The 18,203-nt window shown below is 39.3% G+C and overlaps 1 protein-coding gene across 2 annotated transcripts in view; it reads right to left on the bottom strand.

Moving 5' to 3' along the window:
* Nucleotides 1–16,259, bottom strand: part of LOC128859632 (opsin Rh4) — a 72,350-nt gene extending 56,091 nt beyond the window's left edge. Inside the window, exons 1-3 of one of the 2 annotated variants that reach the window (XM_054096588.1) lie at nt 16,039–16,259; nt 15,779–15,964; nt 15,332–15,678 (exon numbers count right to left, since the gene is read on the bottom strand). In XM_054096588.1, the coding sequence (XP_053952563.1) occupies nt 15,332–15,678; nt 15,779–15,964; nt 16,039–16,124 (619 nt within the window). In that variant the 5' untranslated portion in view covers nt 16,125–16,259. Of the gene's footprint in view, nt 1–7,108; nt 7,456–7,820; nt 8,007–8,081; nt 8,380–15,331; nt 15,679–15,778; nt 15,965–16,038 lie in introns of those variants that run through there. The other variant, XM_054096589.1, reaches the window with a different exon arrangement.
* Nucleotides 16,260–18,203: the final 1,944 nt, after the last annotated feature.

The raw sequence follows: 18,203 nt of genomic DNA, 5'->3' as shown, positions 1-18,203 counted from the left end.
AATAACAAACAGTTTAAACATTTTCCAGATCAATAAAAATTTCGACAAATAAGCAGTTGGAGCGTTTGGTGAATTTATTGAAATTGAACTCATCAATTGAAAATGGGACTCGGACATTTTGGCGAAATAAATTACAAAATGCTGAACAATTGGATATTTACGCAAGCGAATTAGATAGTTTCGGCCCTCCACATAGAATTGCGCAGGAGTGGCAGAGGGAAGAAATAGTGGCATTTTTGAAATCTTCCTTCTGCGAAGAAACATAACGCTGCGCAAAGCTTAAGAAATGCCGGTGCAGCAGTCGACCGGTAAAATGCGGATACAGGTTTCCATATAAATATATAAACGCTTCTTTGTTTATGCAAAAATTACTAACGAATCTTGAAATATGGATCTCTTAATAAAATAGGTACATTTTCTGAATAAAACTTAAATGCTAAAATTTTAACACCCTATGAACTATTGATATTGCCGGAATAAAAAAACAATTTGACTTTGATGATGGTTCACGTGAATTTTGGCATCTTGATAACTTCATAGTACTTGGTTGGTCGGTTGGTTAAAGTTGGTTGTGTATAGAGTCCGAAGGGGATTATAGGGGATTAAAAGAATCCACTTTGGCAAATTTTTTTTCAGTTTACTCAATGTTGCACCAGTACGAGAACTTTTGTTGTCGATGAGCGATGCCCGATGAAGGATTCAGTTTAGCTGTGTATCATTACGGCATGATTGTATTGTCATACCCGTTCCAAGTATTGCATGCACCTTGCTTTAAATGACTATTTTTCAGTAGCTTTTTGCTGACGACTGGACTGGTGTCTGCTATTTTTACAGCTCTAATTATTTCAAAATTACTGGCAGTGCGCTTATCATTGAATATCTACGTACATATGTATGTTTCTGACAACAAACAAATCATACAAACATACATAGTTTGCCATCAGTGCATATTCGATTACAGTTCTTACACATACATACACTGCGTTAAAAAACTATGGCACTACGCAAGGCGCATTCATTGAAGGTGGTGGCGCTAGACCAAAAACAATGTTTTGTGCGTTTGATTGTCAAACCAAAGTCGGTGGCAATCTAGTAAACAAAGAATGAATTCGCTTTGTTTCATTCTGGGCTGACAGCCACATGGACACGGCGAAAGAAAAAAAAAACAGCTGATTTACCGATACCACCCAAGAATGATAGAGAAATAGATTGCGCCTTTCCAATTCGCCGTGTAGTAAGAGCCCATGAATAAACAAGCAAAAGTAAGGCGAATTACTTGTTTGTGAAGAAGAAGAGTAGGCGAAAGCAATGGAAACAACCAAACCGAAGAATTTATACGCACACACACATGCTTTCTAAACGCGGCGTCTTCCGCATAAAAAAGCCTAAAACTACAATACATTTGGAAGATTTACATTAAGGGGTTATATGTGTATACCTTGTGTTGGACTGAAAAATCGAAAATTCTTTTATGGCATATTCTAAAAGTACATCATCTTAAAAATATAAATTAAAAAAATCATAAAGATCGGAGCACTAGAACGAAAGTTACAGACCGTGGAAGCGCGCAACCTGAATTAAAATTATCCATAAATGAAGTGCACGCACAACTTTAGACGCGATTATCTCTAGTAACAAAAAGGTTTCTGATAATACAAGTGAAGGCTGTAGTGTGAGTACGTTCGTATATGCATTAATTACCAATCAATCCACAAAATTTATTTACCCGTTTACATATGGCAGATTACCAGCAAAATTGACAATCAGCTCTCAATACTACTGTGAAAGGTTTTTCTCAAGGCGAATCCATTAAAGGTGGTGTTGGTAAATCAGCTGATTTGTTTGTTTTTTTCGCCGTGTCCGGGGGCTGTCAGCTCGGAATAAAATAAGGCGAATTCATTATTTGTTTTCTAGTTTCGCAATACTTTGCTTTGACAATCAAACGTAGAGAACATTGTTGTTGGTCTCTTGCCACCACCTTTAATGAATGCCCTTTGATTCTTCTTCATAGAAATTATTTCGATGTAATATTTCGATGTTTTTCGTTTGTTTAATTATTATTAACAATAGCTAATTGAGAAGGAAAAGGAATAGCTAATTTAATTGCGCAATTGGCTGCTAATAATAAACAGTTGGAGGAAATCCGTAAACGACGCGAACAACATCAAGACGCACACCACAAATTGGAGGAGGAGCTCGGCCAAACACCCAAAAAGGGTGTACGCGCCAAAATTATATAGGTATATATATATATAATAAGAGGATACACGCTTTTTTCTGTTATATGAATCCATAGTTAATAATACCTAACAAACATTTTATTAGAATTATGTCTACAAACCAGTTTTCTTTGCCGGCATCCATTTTATTTAGTTTTTACTTTGACGCTTTTCTTTACACGTGTAAAAATAATGATCTATTACACAGGAAACACAGGGTTGTATGTCAAAAAGTATGGTAATAATCTAGAACTATTTTTTAATCTCAGATTTTAGGAGAGACATTTTTTATGGGAAATCGCGCGGTTTAATTACGGATTGGTAGTTAAGCACGAAAAAATACGTCATCTACTTATATGCGAACGTATTATAACGGTATTTCGCACCAATAGAACTTCAGCAGCTGTAATATAATATAATACTGTGCTTGATTTATAGGTTCACTTGAATAGAGGCGCTCAGTTAGCCAACATTATTTGCGCATTAAGGCTGTGAAAAGCGATAATTTTTTAAGCATTCATTGGGTTTGGTCAAAAACTTCTTAATTCTAATGAAATGGGAAAGCAGAAATAATTAACGGCTCGCGAAAAAGAACAAGTCCAACAATAACTTGACCTCAGAGGGGCTTTCAAATCGCCAAACTGCCAAAAAGATTGGGCCAAGGCCAAAAGTTGGTATGGTAAGAACTACAAAGGCAGAACTGCGATGGCTTTAACACCGAAGGAAACCTGCAAAATACAAATTCCACCCATTCAACAGCAAAAATTCAAGAAAAGGCAAATTTAGCAGCCAGCCAATCCACCGTTCAAAGGGCTATTCAAAAAGCGCCACATCTGAAGCATAAAAATTCTAAAAAAAACACTTTCGAATAAATTTCGCAAAGAACGCTAGCAAGGGGTCCTATTAAAGGTGAGGCCGCAGCCTATCTCGCCAATACGTCCGCTATTTCGTTTCTAGTTACGTTCCCAATACATCCGCTATTAAATAGCGAAATTCGTGCCCCTGTGTCCTGGCACCCAAATAAGCCGTATACGATTGTGCGTTCCTAGTAGATTAAGTTTCTTGTTTCATAGATTCTGAGTATTTCTCTGAGCCCAACTTTCCCAATCAATTTTGGTTTTTGTCCTATTTGAATGAGTTTTTATTTTTCAAAATCTCATCAAAACTTTCAACTTTTGAACCAACATTTTTACAGCTTTTCTGAGGAAACAGTTTCATAGCTCATTGAATTTTTGTATAACAAAGTGCAAATTGCAAGTGACTGCAAAATATCGTTGAATTTCGAAATTTTTTGTTTTGTTTTGATATCGCTCGGATTTCTTCTTTTCCTTCTCTCTGTAAATTAGCTATCCTTAATAATAATTAAACAAACCAAAAACCCCAAAATATTACACCAAAATAGTTTCTATGAGCAAAAACCTTTCCCAACAGTATTGACAGCTGATTGTCAATTTTTGCATGTAATCTGGTACATAAATTTTGTGTATTTATCGGTAATTAATGCATATGTGAATGCACCCTAATACCGCTATTATGTATGAGACTGGTAGGCTCTCGGCAACCACATAAAGAATATCGCATTAAGTATGGCAACCTGCTTCTGACCGTCGGCAAACGAGCCAGGTAGCGCAATTACCATCTGTATTATGTACGATCATCTGTATTGTGTATCTATACCCCTCAAAGTGAGACAACCGCTCGTCATTTTTATTTTATCATTTTTGCAAGGAGAAGCTGTGAAAGTTTTAAATTATGGCGGAAAAATTGTAAGTAAATGTGAAAAGCTGAACGTGAATATGTAGATAATAACAAACAGTTTAAACATTTTCCAGATCAATAAAAATTTCGACAAATAAGCAGTTGGAGCGTTTGGTGAATTTATTGAAATTGAACTCATCAATTGAAAATGGGACTCGGACATTTTGGCGAAATAAATTACAAAATGCTGAACAATTGGATATTTACGCAAGCGAATTAGATAGTTTCGGCCCTCCACATAGAATTGCGCAGGAGTGGCAGAGGGAAGAAATAGTGGCATTTTTGAAATCTTCCTTCTGCGAAGAAACATAACGCTGCGCAAAGCTTAAGAAATGCCGGTGCAGCAGTCGACCGGTAAAATGCGGATACAGGTTTCCATATAAATATATAAACGCTTCTTTGTTTATGCAAAAATTACTAACGAATCTTGAAATATGGATCTCTTAATAAAATAGGTACATTTTCTGAATAAAACTTAAATGCTAAAATTTTAACACCCTATGAACTATTGATATTGCCGGAATAAAAAAACAATTTGACTTTGATGATGGTTCACGTGAATTTTGGCATCTTGATAACTTCATAGTACTTGGTTGGTCGGTTGGTTAAAGTTGGTTGTGTATAGAGTCCGAAGGGGATTATAGGGGATTAAAAGAATCCACTTTGGCAAATTTTTTTTCAGTTTACTCAATGTTGCACCAGTACGAGAACTTTTGTTGTCGATGAGCGATGCCCGATGAAGGATTCAGTTTAGCTGTGTATCATAACGGCATGATTGTATTGTCATACCCGTTCCAAGTATTGCATGCACCTTGCTTTAAATGACTATTTTTCAGTAGCTTTTTGCTGACGACTGGACTGGTGTCTGCTATTTTTACAGCTCTAATTATTTCAAAATTACTGGCAGTGCGCTTATCATTGAATATCTACGTACATATGTATGTTTCTGACAACAAACAAATCATACAAACATACATAGTTTGCCATCAGTGCATATTCGATTACAGTTCTTACACATACATACACTGCGTTAAAAAACTATGGCACTACGCAAGGCGCATTCATTGAAGGTGGTGGCGCTAGACCAAAAACAATGTTTTGTGCGTTTGATTGTCAAACCAAAGTCGGTGGCAATCTAGTAAACAAAGAATGAATTCGCTTTGTTTCATTCTGGGCTGACAGCCACATGGACACGGCGAAAGAAAAAAAAAACAGCTGATTTACCGATACCACCCAAGAATGATAGAGAAATAGATTGCGCCTTTCCAATTCGCCGTGTAGTAAGAGCCCATGAATAAACAAGCAAAAGTAAGGCGAATTACTTGTTTGTGAAGAAGAAGAGTAGGCGAAAGCAATGGAAACAACCAAACCGAAGAATTTATACGCACACACACATGCTTTCTAAACGCGGCGTCTTCCGCATAAAAAAGCCTAAAACTACAATACATTTGGAAGATTTACATTAAGGGGTTATATGTGTATACCTTGTGTTGGACTGAAAAATCGAAAATTCTTTTATGGCATATTCTAAAAGTACATCATCTTAAAAATATAAATTAAAAAAATCATAAAGATCGGAGCACTAGAACGAAAGTTACAGACCGTGGAAGCGCGCAACCTGAATTAAAATTATCCATAAATGAAGTGCACGCACAACTTTAGACGCGATTATCTCGAAGTCGTGTTTTTTGAAAATTTCCATCGCGGTGATCATTATTTATCAAAAACTATTTGACCGATTTGCATAAACTTTTTTTTTTTAATTATTCGAAGTTACAACCTCGTAAATCTGAACGGTGCACTTTTTATAAATATTTGCATAGTTCGCTGGAATTATTGTATTTTTTTTTTAAATTTTTCTACCTCTCAAAAATCGTTTTTTTGGTGCAAAGCGGTTCTCATATCGAGACAAAATTTTTTTGAGTGGTTTATTTACCTATTATCTTATTTTCACTAAAAAACATTTTTCTACAATAATCATTTAATTTTTTTGATTTCAGTTGAGCTGCTCATGCACTACCATGATCACCGCAAGCCTCTTCTAAAAAACGGCGTTTCGGAGGAGGGCGATATCAACAATAAGTAATAACATTTTTTTTAATAAAAACACCAAAATGTGAATAAAAGTTCTAAAACATATTTAAACAAAATTATGAAAATCGTTCATTTTTTCGGGCTCACAAGGTATATAACCGCTTAATTAGAGTTTTCACAATTTAACCCACGGCACTTCGTTTTCATTAGTTTGGTTAGTTTAGATCTCACAAATCGCAATATTACCAAGCCATTCACAGAATTTTCACAAACAAGTGATTCTCCTACTTTTGTTTATATGTTTTGTATTGCGAAGGAAGCTGACGTCAGACTTGTCAAAATCGCGAAAAATAAAGTAACTGTTTAATGGCGCCACCTTAGATACTCAATTCGCCTTGGATACCAACTTTAATAGATTCGCCGTGGCACTAGGACTTATTGACAAGTTGTGACGATTTATTTTTTTCTCATTTAATTTTAATTATATATAAATAATATAAATTAAAAAAAAAAATTTATCAGGTTTTTCAGTAACATTTGCCTCGAGCATTCATTATGTGGAGAAAATGCACTAAGCCGCCAGCAAAAAAAAATTCCTTAAAAATAAAAACTATTTTTGAGCCACCTGAAACTTGCATTTGATTCAAAATCGAAGGAGATAAACGAAGCTGTATACTTGAGAATTTTCTAAAAATTCGACTTAAAAAGTGTGAAAATTTGATGAAATTTTTTTTTTAATTTTTTGTAAATTTGCACAAAGTGTGAGACTTGAATTTTTTTGGTTTTTGTAGTCGAATGAACCATATTTTCATAAAATTATTAATATTAAATAAGAAAATAAATGGTCAACATTTGCCACTAAGGCTTGGCGCTATACTTATTTAGCGCAGTGTATGTCCACATACGTCACACACATACTCGCACATTACCTACATATGTATGCAGGTAAGTACATATAATCACTGTTATGAATTATTTATTATCCTTTGAATGCCTTTAGTGAGCTTTGCCGCCTGCCTATCGGTACTGGTAATTGCGAACCATTCAAGCGTTTAACACAAATTTTCTTTATTCCACTTTTCTTCCCGCCCACATACCTGGTACGAATCGATCCCAAAATCCTGTCAATGGCATTATGACCCACGGCGTACAGTACAACCATATCAGCAAATTCATTATAATGGACTTGGTCATGGTCATTGAGCGGTTCATTGGCTTTGTAATGACGTTGTAGCGGTCATAGCCGATGGCGGCATTCAACATGCCCGCACCAATGCCCGAATATGAGCCGATAGCGGCAAAAATTTGACACCAGGTATTGCCGAGCGCGAAGCCACGATGGAAGCTGTTGTAGATGAAAATCGGCGCTTTTGCACACATAACAAAATCGAGAAAGGCCAAATTCAGTACGAAAATATTCGATGGTGTGCGCAGGGATTTGGCGCTGTGGAATCGAAGAGAAAAAATGGTGATAGATCGTTTAGTAAATCAATTGTAATTATGGTCTGATCTGAACGAAGCTGTTGGGAATCCACATATGTACATGCGCGTATATAAAAGGTGGCACAAAAATAATCATCCAGGTTTGGTTTTGAATAACTTTTTTGACAAATGAAAAAAAATTATTTAGGAGTTAGAAATCCTTATTTTGATCTTTACGCAGTCCATTGTTTGTGTTGTATTTTTGTGTGCTGCAGTTGTCTAGTTCACAAGTGTCAAATCTTCCGATAGGATGATTAATTTTGCGCCACCTTGCATATATCGACACATACACACATATATGTGTTGTTAAATCAAAATCGTCTATACCTCATGAAAACCCACAGCACAAGTCCATTGCCAATGGTCGATGCGAAGAAGAGGAATGTGTAGAGGATGCCCAACATGTAGTGCAAGGACGCTGGTGGCTCCAACTGCGTCAGCCAATGCTCGGGAATGTACTGTATCTGATCGGGCGGCACATTCCAGCCCAGAAACTGTAGTTCGCCAGAGACGCTGGTAAATGAAAAACAAAATATTCAACTTTCACAATACGTTCGTGCAACAGGCGGGGCATGAGTAATATTTTACCGCGCTTCAGGCCGCAGCACAGGCTCTAGGCTGGCATTGCAACAAGGCAGCACTGTCATTTCGTTATGATTTACTTAGGCGCTCAAATAGATAGATGCTGTGTGTGATTACAAATTGGCTATAGCGTTTTGGCGTTGACGCGCCCACCTGCCGTTTATGCGACTCCCAAGAAACTTAGAAACAAAAAAAAAATCCACTCTCTCGGCCACACAACACAATTCTTACACTAATTTAGCCGTTTAAAACGTCTTGAGATCGCGCCGCGCGCAGCATAGCCCCAACAGCCGCAAATTTTGATGGTGAGTGGCACTAAAGAATGTAAAGGGCTTTTATAGTTTCATAGCTTTGAACTTCTTGCGGTTGGCTTATAGTGATTCTAATTAAATTTGCTATTACATTTTGCAATGTACTTTGCTTGCGTGCCTCTTAATCGGCGCTGTGGCAGAGAAAATGTTGCAAGTTGACAAATTCCGAATTCCATTGGCGCAGACACGGCAATCAATGCCAAGAGTGTGGCATTAGAGTGGAGGAAATGTGATAGACAGATTTCGCTTAAAGCTCGCAGTGCAGGGGACATATGCCTCGAGCGTACCCTTTGCAAATTAATAAGAAAAATGTTGTATACGTTTGGCAATTTGTGCCTGAACCGACCCGAGTTAAATACTTACAGCCCCATTCCGCTGATTACATGCAAATTTGTTTAAGCCATGTCGTCATACGAGGGCGGTTAAATAAATATACGCGCTTGATGACAGAGGGCGCTCCTGAGGGTAGTTGGTGTTAGCATCGTGTGCTGCCATCTATCGAACGGCGGTAAAACATATTTCAGAAGAATTGATAGGTTAGCTTGGATTTGGCAGCTATTCGTGTAAGACGACTTTCGTGATTTTCGCGTAGATGGAAAATTCGGTAATGGAAATCATTCAAATGTCCACGTTATGATCCTCGCTGATCGACGAACGAAAGTGCGCGAAGTAACGGAGGCCAGAGGCAATTACTGTTTTACATGATAAGTTGGCGATGAATTTTTTCCCGATGGATGCCGCGATTGCTCACAAGCAACAACAAGCCGATGCGGCAGTTAACTTCGAAGTAGTGTTTGGAGCAATTTAAGCGAGATTCGAAGCAATTTTTGCGTCGAGTTATCACCGTCACTGGAACCTGGATTCATCATTACATACCAGAAACTAAGCACCTATCAAAACAATGGGAGAAATCCATGAATCTGCTCCAATGAAGGCGAAGACAGTACCATCGGTCCGAAAGGTCATGGCGACGATGTTTTGACGAAAAATTGAAAGAGACACGGCCACATTTGGCGAAAAAGAAGGTGCTGTTTCACCACGATAACCCACCAACAAAAAATTTAAAAAATTGCCGGTGCGTTGGGAGAAGTGTATATTTCTAAGAGGGGTTCCCGGTCACAGGAACATCCGGGGTAATGAGATAGCGGATGAGCTAGCAAGAAAAGGTTCCACACTAGAAATAGCAGAGGCGGTGGCAGTCTCCACCCCACTCAACACATTAAAAGCATCCACGCTTTAGCCGAAAGAAGATGGAAGCAACTAACTACAAAATCCAGAGGACGAATGTTCTGTTAGGATGCTCTCGGCCAAACATCTCACGCATCACTGCGACGCTTAGAGGCCATTGGAAAGTAGGGGATCATGCAGCTAGACTCAACCTACCCTACAATCCTCTCTGCAGGAGATGTCAAGCGGAAGGAGCGAAGGAAAGTCTTTTCCACTAAATTGATTTGACTTAGAACAACAAAAAAAGCACATCATTATTCGAGGACGGTGGTAGTGAAACGGTGCTGGTCACTAATTAGGATTATCTCAGTGGAAATAATCAACCACTTCAACAACAACAACAAAAGCAAGAAAATACGTTGAAAATAAAAAAAAATTTTTTTTTAAATGGTGTCTTCATTCCCAACACGGGTACTTATTGAACTCCCCTCGTACATACGTTAAAGCTAAACAGTTTAAGAGACTTGACTTTAATTTTACTAACCAAACAGTGAAAACCCAATAAGAGTGAAGCTTCGCTCGCGCAGGGTTGGGGAATTATTTTTATATTAATGACTGTAATGTGTTTCCAATTGAATTAGTCAGCCCACTCAGGTAAGTTTATGTTGTGGCCTGCATAGCTTGTATAGCCGTTATTATAAAAATTCTGCTAACACAAAAGTGGAAAAAAGAAGAGCCTAAGTTTCGTGCGAAACTTTGCTTGCATTTATGAAGACCAACCTTGATTTTAGTAATTTTCAGTACTAATCTGGGTAGGTGAAATGGTGGAAGTGCCACTCTGGCTCTCGCCAAGTAGCACTAAAGCGCCGTTTTTGATACCATTATGAGGCCTCCAACAGGCAGATATATACAGTCAGCCAGAGCTATTGATGTAATGGAGAAGATTTATGGGATTTAGGTTGGTTCACTGTCCCGGGCTATCGAGGAAAGGAACACCCAGTGGCAGCCTTAATCTTCTAGCTGCCAAACGCGGACATTTACAGATACGTTTACAGTCTCCTATACCTTTACAGTCTCCTTTCCATTTACAGTAAACATAGCTTTCCCGCGTGTGCGCCGATCATCCAATTACCGGTAAGCACAGCTCTGAGTTTAGAAATTGAATGGCGAGGAGTCGCCAGGACTTTCTGAGTCCTCCGTCTATTGTACTGGGGCCAAAAGTCTTCGCAATACCACACGAAGGAATGGAACTCAATCTTTTCTGCGCTTTCCTGAGAAATAATTTGTGCAATTCCCCTTTAACAACAGTCAGATGGATGCTGATTTCGCCTTATGCTCCTGTGTTCTGGAACGCAGATCAGAGAAATGTTACCTGCACGCCCAAGATATTTAATCTCGTCCTTACAGGAGTTGACTGATTTGGATCTGCACCATGGCGTCGTCAGAGCCTTGAACGCGGCTTGACTATCGAAAGAATATTAATATCTTCCTTGTGCTCACGTTCACTAAGTATTTTGTATGCCCGTAAAGACTTCTGTCTGAACCAGCCGTATTCGGGAATTTTAAGGAAATAGAGAAATTGGTTGATTTAGAGAAAACCCCCGATTCCATCTTTGAGCCGCCAGTGAAGACAGATGTACCAGCAAATTTTTCTATTGCTCCAATCCTGCCTACTAGGAAAGATTGCCTTGGTGTGACTCTCAAACTCCAGTTTGGACCAAACGAGACCTATGTATCTCATTCGAGTTGTCGTGTGTACGGATGGGTGGACAGATAGATGGACAAACAGACATGGCTGAATAAATTCTTCTCGGCGTACTGAACATCTTTTTGTTTCAATGGCTCTAACGTGTAAAAGATGATGCAGGAAATTCCCAATTAAATTAAGCAGTTGAGACATCTCGGAGCGGAGCGTGTTTCAAGATTGACAAATATTACTCTAGTTCGCCAAGTTGGGAGTGTTTTTCGTCTGCAAGTACTGCTGGCCAATTTTGTGTCGATACCACAACCTTTAAATAATTAGCTTCACGAAGCTTAATCCGAACGGACTTTTGCATATATGTATGTACTTAGTCCTGCCATAAATTCTTTTACAAGTTAAGTCCATTGTAGATTTTTATTCGAAATGGTCACCATTTGCTTTTACACAAGCCTTTAAAGGATTAGGCCATTCAGTTATTGCAGCACGCACGGTTTTCATAGTTTCGACCCAAAGATTGTTTGAGACTCTTCAAATTTGTGTGAGGTCTGCGACAGACCATCTCTTGTGCAGTTATGAGCCCAGGAATATTGTTTTTTAGTCACTGCTGGGCGGACTGGGTAGTTTTTGCCTAGTGCGGAATCTTGCTGGAAGATCCAATGCTCTCCATTGAAAATAGTACTGCTGATCTGCTTCACCAGGCCTACTAAGACGTCCTCCTGGTACACTTTTGCCTTGGTCTTAACCCCTTCTTCGCACAGAAATGAAAAGATGGAACGCCTTTGCAAGACACTACCCACCAAACCATTAGGAAGGAACGATTTTGCATCTTTAGAGGTTTTGTCGTTTTGCTTATTAAAAACTTCTTCAACAATGAATATTTTTTCATTTGTGAAAAGAATATTTTCATGCCACCGAAGAAACTGCTTGCATCTATCGACGGAAGGCTTTCGGTAAGCCTTCCAAAGTAAGCCAGATTCATCGGCATTGCTCTGCACTGCTCTTTTGTCAAACTTAAATCCATAATAGTTTTGTTAAATCTGCGCAAAAATGGGTTGATAGAGTCACTCTTATTGGATAATTTTTCTCTTCAAATTTTTAGCTATCGTATTCCTCATTCCCAATGTGAATTTTTGAGTGATGGTAATTTAAGTAATAGTGACCTGTCAGAAAACCAACTATTTCCCTTATGTCTACTTTACGCAAGTCATGCAGCTTCCTATTGTGGGTAAAAGGCCTTATAAGCCTTTTGTCTTGATGCAGCTCTTGTGTGACTTGGGTAATACTTTGAGTATTCTGCCAACTATTTACTCTGCATTTAGCTTCGGCCCAGTTGATACCACAGGAAGGTATCGCCCTAGCGAGTTCATCAGCAATTTCATAACCATTTTATTCCAGAGCCACCCGGAATCCAGTAAAGTACAATTTTATTTGTTGCACTAAGTTGGTTTAGGTTGTTAAGGCATTCATACACTAGTTTCGACTTCACAAATTTTCATCCTTGGATCATAGATTCCCCGTACTGACTTCCCGTACTGACTCCAGTATTTGTTTTCGAACCGTCTGTGAATCTTTCGAGGCTTCTGGGATGGGCCCAAGGCCCTCCCAGTCCACGTTTTGGAATCATATAGTCTGTTAATGAACTGATTATATTCTGATCCGGCATCTCTGTTATGATACTTGTATGATCGAGGTTAGGAAGGTCTTTCCCATGTAAGATCTTCAATGCACTTTTGGCTGCACATTTTTTAAGGAAAATATTCAGTGGAGATAGTCCTTAGTAGTACCTGCCATGCATAAAATGTCGAATGAAAATTTGGTCGTGAAGCATATTCGATCTCATTGAATACCAAATAATTTGACAATGTAAAGAAATGTTCAAGGGAAACTCAGCCGCGTTGTTTCAAAGCACGTTTGCGACATCGTAACAGATGACGAATCTTGGATCTATCCATGGGCCCAAAATAAAATAATAAACTACAGTATGGCTGTTCCAAGACGAGCTAAAGCCAACAAGAGTTGTTCGCGGAAGAAGCACCTCAAATTAAATGGAGGTTTTTTTTCAGAAAATCTGGTCAAGCCACAACTGTACCACTAGGGAAGGGTCGGAGCCGCTGCACTAGTGCACTTGTGCGCACTGGTATAAAAATGTTAATGGGATTATACCTGTATGTAATGGGTGAATAGATTGAAGGCAATAAGGGTTTTTTGACAGATCTTCCCAATAAGGGGTTTTTGACAGATCTCGCGTGACTACTGTCAAACTAAATACATAATTTTTTCAGTATTCATTGACATTTCATCATGGAAAGACTTACGTCTCACCAACGTTTACAAATATATATAATGGTAAAATTGTATTACTAAAATCGACGCTCTGTGAAAAGTGTTTATCGCGCGCTCAGGCCAACTTAAGGTGCTCAGCGATGAGACCCATTTCTGGCTTAATGGCTACGTCAATAAGCAAAATGGCTGAAGAGCAATATGAAGCCATTCAAGAACAGCCATCCTATGGAAACAACCGTTTGGTGCGGCCTATGGGCTCGAGGACTCATTGGCCCATATTTCTTCAAAGACGAGGCTGGCGCTAATGTAACAGTGAATGGTAAATGCTATCGCGCCGTGATAGGCGACGTTTTGATGCCGGAAATTGAAGCCTGTGATCGCCACAACATTTGGTTCTAAGAATAGGGCGGTACTTGGATTTAATGCGTCGTCGTTTCAGTGAGCAATTTATCTCACTTCTCGGATCAGTGGATTCGCTATCAAGATCGTGTGATATCACATTTATGTACTTCTATTATTTGTGAGGATATATAAAGTCTAAATGCTTTGTGGATAAATTAGCTTCGATTGAGGTGCCGGAAGCCAACATTACTAGGCAATTCACTCGAAACCGACTTAAAGTCCTGCAGAATCGCAAGTTATTCAAAATGGTTTTTTATGGATGGTCGAATTACGGCACAGTTGCGGCCAACATTTCATGAATGTCATTAAGATTTCCCAATCATTTTGATTTCTCGTTGTTTTGTTTCAATTTACAGTCTGTGTCAGAAAAAAGGTACCGCAATTATTCATGAAGTATAAAAGATATATATTTACATTTTTTTTACATGAAAGTTGGTTCAAAGCTACGAGTCGCAATTACTCAATAAGCCGTGTAGTCTTCTTCGTTGTCGAGTATAGCCTGGCATGTTCTCGGCATGCTTTGAAGCAGTTTTTCTGCGTAGCTCGTCGACAAAGAGGACCAGATTTTGCGAACTTGATGCACGAGTTGCTTTAAATCATGGACTGGCCTTTCGGCTAGATGCGTTTTCATTGTTCCCCACACATTTTCAATGGGGTTAGCGTCTGGGTAGAGGGAAGGCCAGTTCAATACAGTGAAGCTATTTTCTTGTTTCATTGTTTCTCAGTGTGTTTTTCTGAGAGCAGTGGTTTTGATGGTGTGGGACGGTAGGATATGTTCGCCTCCTTCAGTCGACGTTCGATGGTGTTGATACTCACATCTATTTGCTTTTTACCAAGAACTGATCGTGCTTGGCATAGTCTCAAAGAAGGATCCCGCTTAAAAAGTTGGACGATCACTTTATCCTGCTTTTCTGATGTCACTCGCTTCAAGCCGTGATCGGAAAAGTCATCAACATTTTGGTACACCTTATATCACTGATTCCACATCTCAACAAACTTTTTTGATTTTTTTATCACTTTTGCAGCCGCGGCGTAAGATAATTTTGGCCCTTTCGAATGCGTGCATAAAAATACCACCTCAAAAGGCTTCGCATACTTCTCACTCATTTTTGTTTGGTTGCGTTTACGGAAAAGTTTCGAACGACACTAACCTGTGTTAGCACTGGCGTCGTAGCCCTTGAGTGGGACTTTTATGCAGCAAAAAACAGAATGAAATATATATTGAAGTTACAAAAAAAAACCGATTATTTTCTTCTGACACAGACTGTAAAATTCGATATCTCTAAATTGATCACTCTTTATAACTGTTCACCCTTTTTATCGCCTAGTTTGTACAACTAGTTTGCACAACTCTTACAATAAAACATTAAGAAGATAAGCTATTCCCCTACCTGGCACAAATCTGCCAAAACTCTCAGTCGCACACGCAATAGCGAACGGCGTGGCATAAATATAGACAAACATAATCATCATAATCGCCTTGCCATGCGTCATTTTGCCTTCCATTGGTTTCGTGATGACATTGTAACGGTCGTAGGCAATGAATGCATTCATCGTAGATGCACCAATTCCTGTATAGGCACCGAGTATGCCATATACCTGACAGCCGAAATTGCCCAAAGCGAAGCCTCTGTGAAAACTATTATAGATGAAGACGGGTGTCTTCATCATCATGAAGAAATCACAAATGGCCAAATTGATAACGAGAATATTTGATGGTGTACGCAAAGATTTCGCACTGGAAGAAGAGAGAAACACCATAAATATGGAAATAAGTTCACATTCTATTCATTTCTAGTTTCTTTTCTAGTTCTATAGTTAATATTGTGAATACTCACGCGGAGAAAACCCATATGACGACGCCATTGCCAACCATCGACACGGTTGTAAAGAATATGTACAGCGTGCCCAACATATAGTGTATGGAAGCTGGTGGTTCCGGATACTTCAGCCAATGATCGGGTATATGACGCAACTCTTCAGGCGGTACATTCCAACCGATTAGCCGCACATCCGATGACATTCTAAAGGTGTACAGTTAGTTAGTGAGTAGAATGCACTCGACGATATATGAATGAAAAATTTTAGTCCACAGCACCTTGCCTCAGCACGCAAAGTCGCCACCGTCGATACATTGCCAAATGGATTCGATAAGCTATACGAATATTCCATATCCATATCCATATCAAGCAACCACCAAAAATCAAACCAAAATTATCCAAAACAGCACTGGGTTGTGTTGTTTTCGAAACTGTTAGGTTCGGTTTTTTCCCCGGCTCACAGTGTACACTTTCACTGGTCAACATTGACAGAATTGTACTGATCTGCTGCAATGGCTTTTATACTAACATTTTGTCATAAATCGACACTGATTTTTACAAAGCTCAAAACGGATTAGCCAAGCCAGCCGGGCGCATTGGATTAGCCGAGATTTCAGTGGGCAACAGAGAGGTTCATGCGCGTATTAGCTAAGAATGTGCTGACAAGACGGATTGATTTTTTCTAAAATCGATGACTTTTTGTTATGACATTCAACGTGTTGACAGATGCACAAAATTCAAAATAAATATATGTATGTAGGCATACACACAGGTACACATACACCCGATGGTTGGCGCTTATGTACATCCATACAAATGTACGCATGAACGCAATTAAGTAAATCAGTGAAATTTACAAGGTTAATGTTGCAAAAAACGGTGTTTAGAATTTTTAGTACCACGAGCAGTATTAAGGACGTCCCACTACCTGACCATACCACACAATTTCCACTTCGTGCGTGGCTGAAAATCAACAAGTCGCAGAATCGGTCAATCGCAGAAATTTCCTGCTTCCATCCTTTGTGAAGACTTCCACTGATCCCTTACCCGTCAGGCTCTGGGATCGATCTCGATGGTTCACCCGCGATAAAGTGTCCGGAGTTAGAAACTCCAAATCATATAGTGCAGACTTCTGTACCTCTCTCAATTACGTAAAGTCGAGCCCAATACGCGCTTTGAGTGATATCTTACGCGTTTGATATTGGTGTTCCCATATCCACCTATGTGAGGTACAGTCAGACGATTGAAACGCCAACCGATGCTTGAATCACAAAAAATTAACGAAGTGTATCGTCCAGCACAAAGTACTTAGGAGTAATCTTGAACTCCAGACTTAGCTGGAAAATGAACATTGAAGAATGGGGAAGGAAAGCAGAAATTTCTCTGTATGCCTGCAAATGAATGCTGGAAAGAAGATGTGGTCGTCAACCGAAATACACTTTATGGCTGTATAAGGCAGTTATACGACCAATTTTACCGACAACTAATGGACCAGACCGTGTTTAGACAGACAATTAACGAAATTCATCGGGAAACACTCACCACGCTCTTAAGCACCCGACCGTTGCCGAATGCCGTCATCGGAGTCCAACCACCATTCATACCAGATGAATAGCTCCAGCTACCCCGAGAAACCCGCGTAAACTTGGCACAATTACGTTCTGGATCCTGTAGCTGGTTAAACTCCTACCTGTTCACATTTGACCCCGACATACTCAATATATGTCCAGCATGTGAAGACACTCCGCACGACACAAACCACCTTTTCACATGCCCCATCAAACCCACTCATCTAACACCTGAGGGAACTCTGAACCCAACCTGTCGAAACAGCAAGTTTCCTGGGCCTACCGTTAGATGAGATCGGTTATCTACACTACACTCAGAGGGTTAAGTATACTGCTACAACAACAACAACCAGTTTTAACATACGGATCGGTAGTTTGGAAGAAAGCTCCTGGAAGAGATTACAATATCAAGCTACTTAGCAGAATACAAAGATCAGCCTGTGAAATAACGGTCGGTGCAGTCAGATCATGCCCTTGAGAGGCTCTTAAGACATATGTAGATCAATATATCAAGAAGATGGCTACCATGAGCGCATTTAGGTTAAATGAAGCGGGTCGCAGGAGGGAACCAACTTATGGACATGCCCGTCATTATTGCGACAAACTCAGTTCACCTCGGGGAGGACTGATTACATAATGCCAACGGTTACATTCAACAGGAATTTCGCCACCTACTTTCGATCTCGGAAGGAATGGAGGAAAGGAATTTTACATAACAACTTCGACACTACAGTCCACACAGATGGTAAGTTTTTGGCAAAACCAAAGCATTGATTTTAGCAATGGGATGAAAGTGGAAGTAACGTCTAACCTCTAAAAGGGCCTCCTTGTGCTGATTCAATTCCATTGATGATCACTTCACATAGGAAGTTTTT

The sequence above is a fragment of the Anastrepha ludens genome, chromosome 4 (genome assembly GCF_028408465.1).
Source record: "Anastrepha ludens isolate Willacy chromosome 4, idAnaLude1.1, whole genome shotgun sequence".
Lineage (NCBI taxonomy): Eukaryota > Metazoa > Arthropoda > Insecta > Diptera > Tephritidae > Anastrepha > Anastrepha ludens.
Note: the sequence above shows the minus strand (reverse complement) of the source record. Positions and strands in the feature narration are given on the sequence as shown.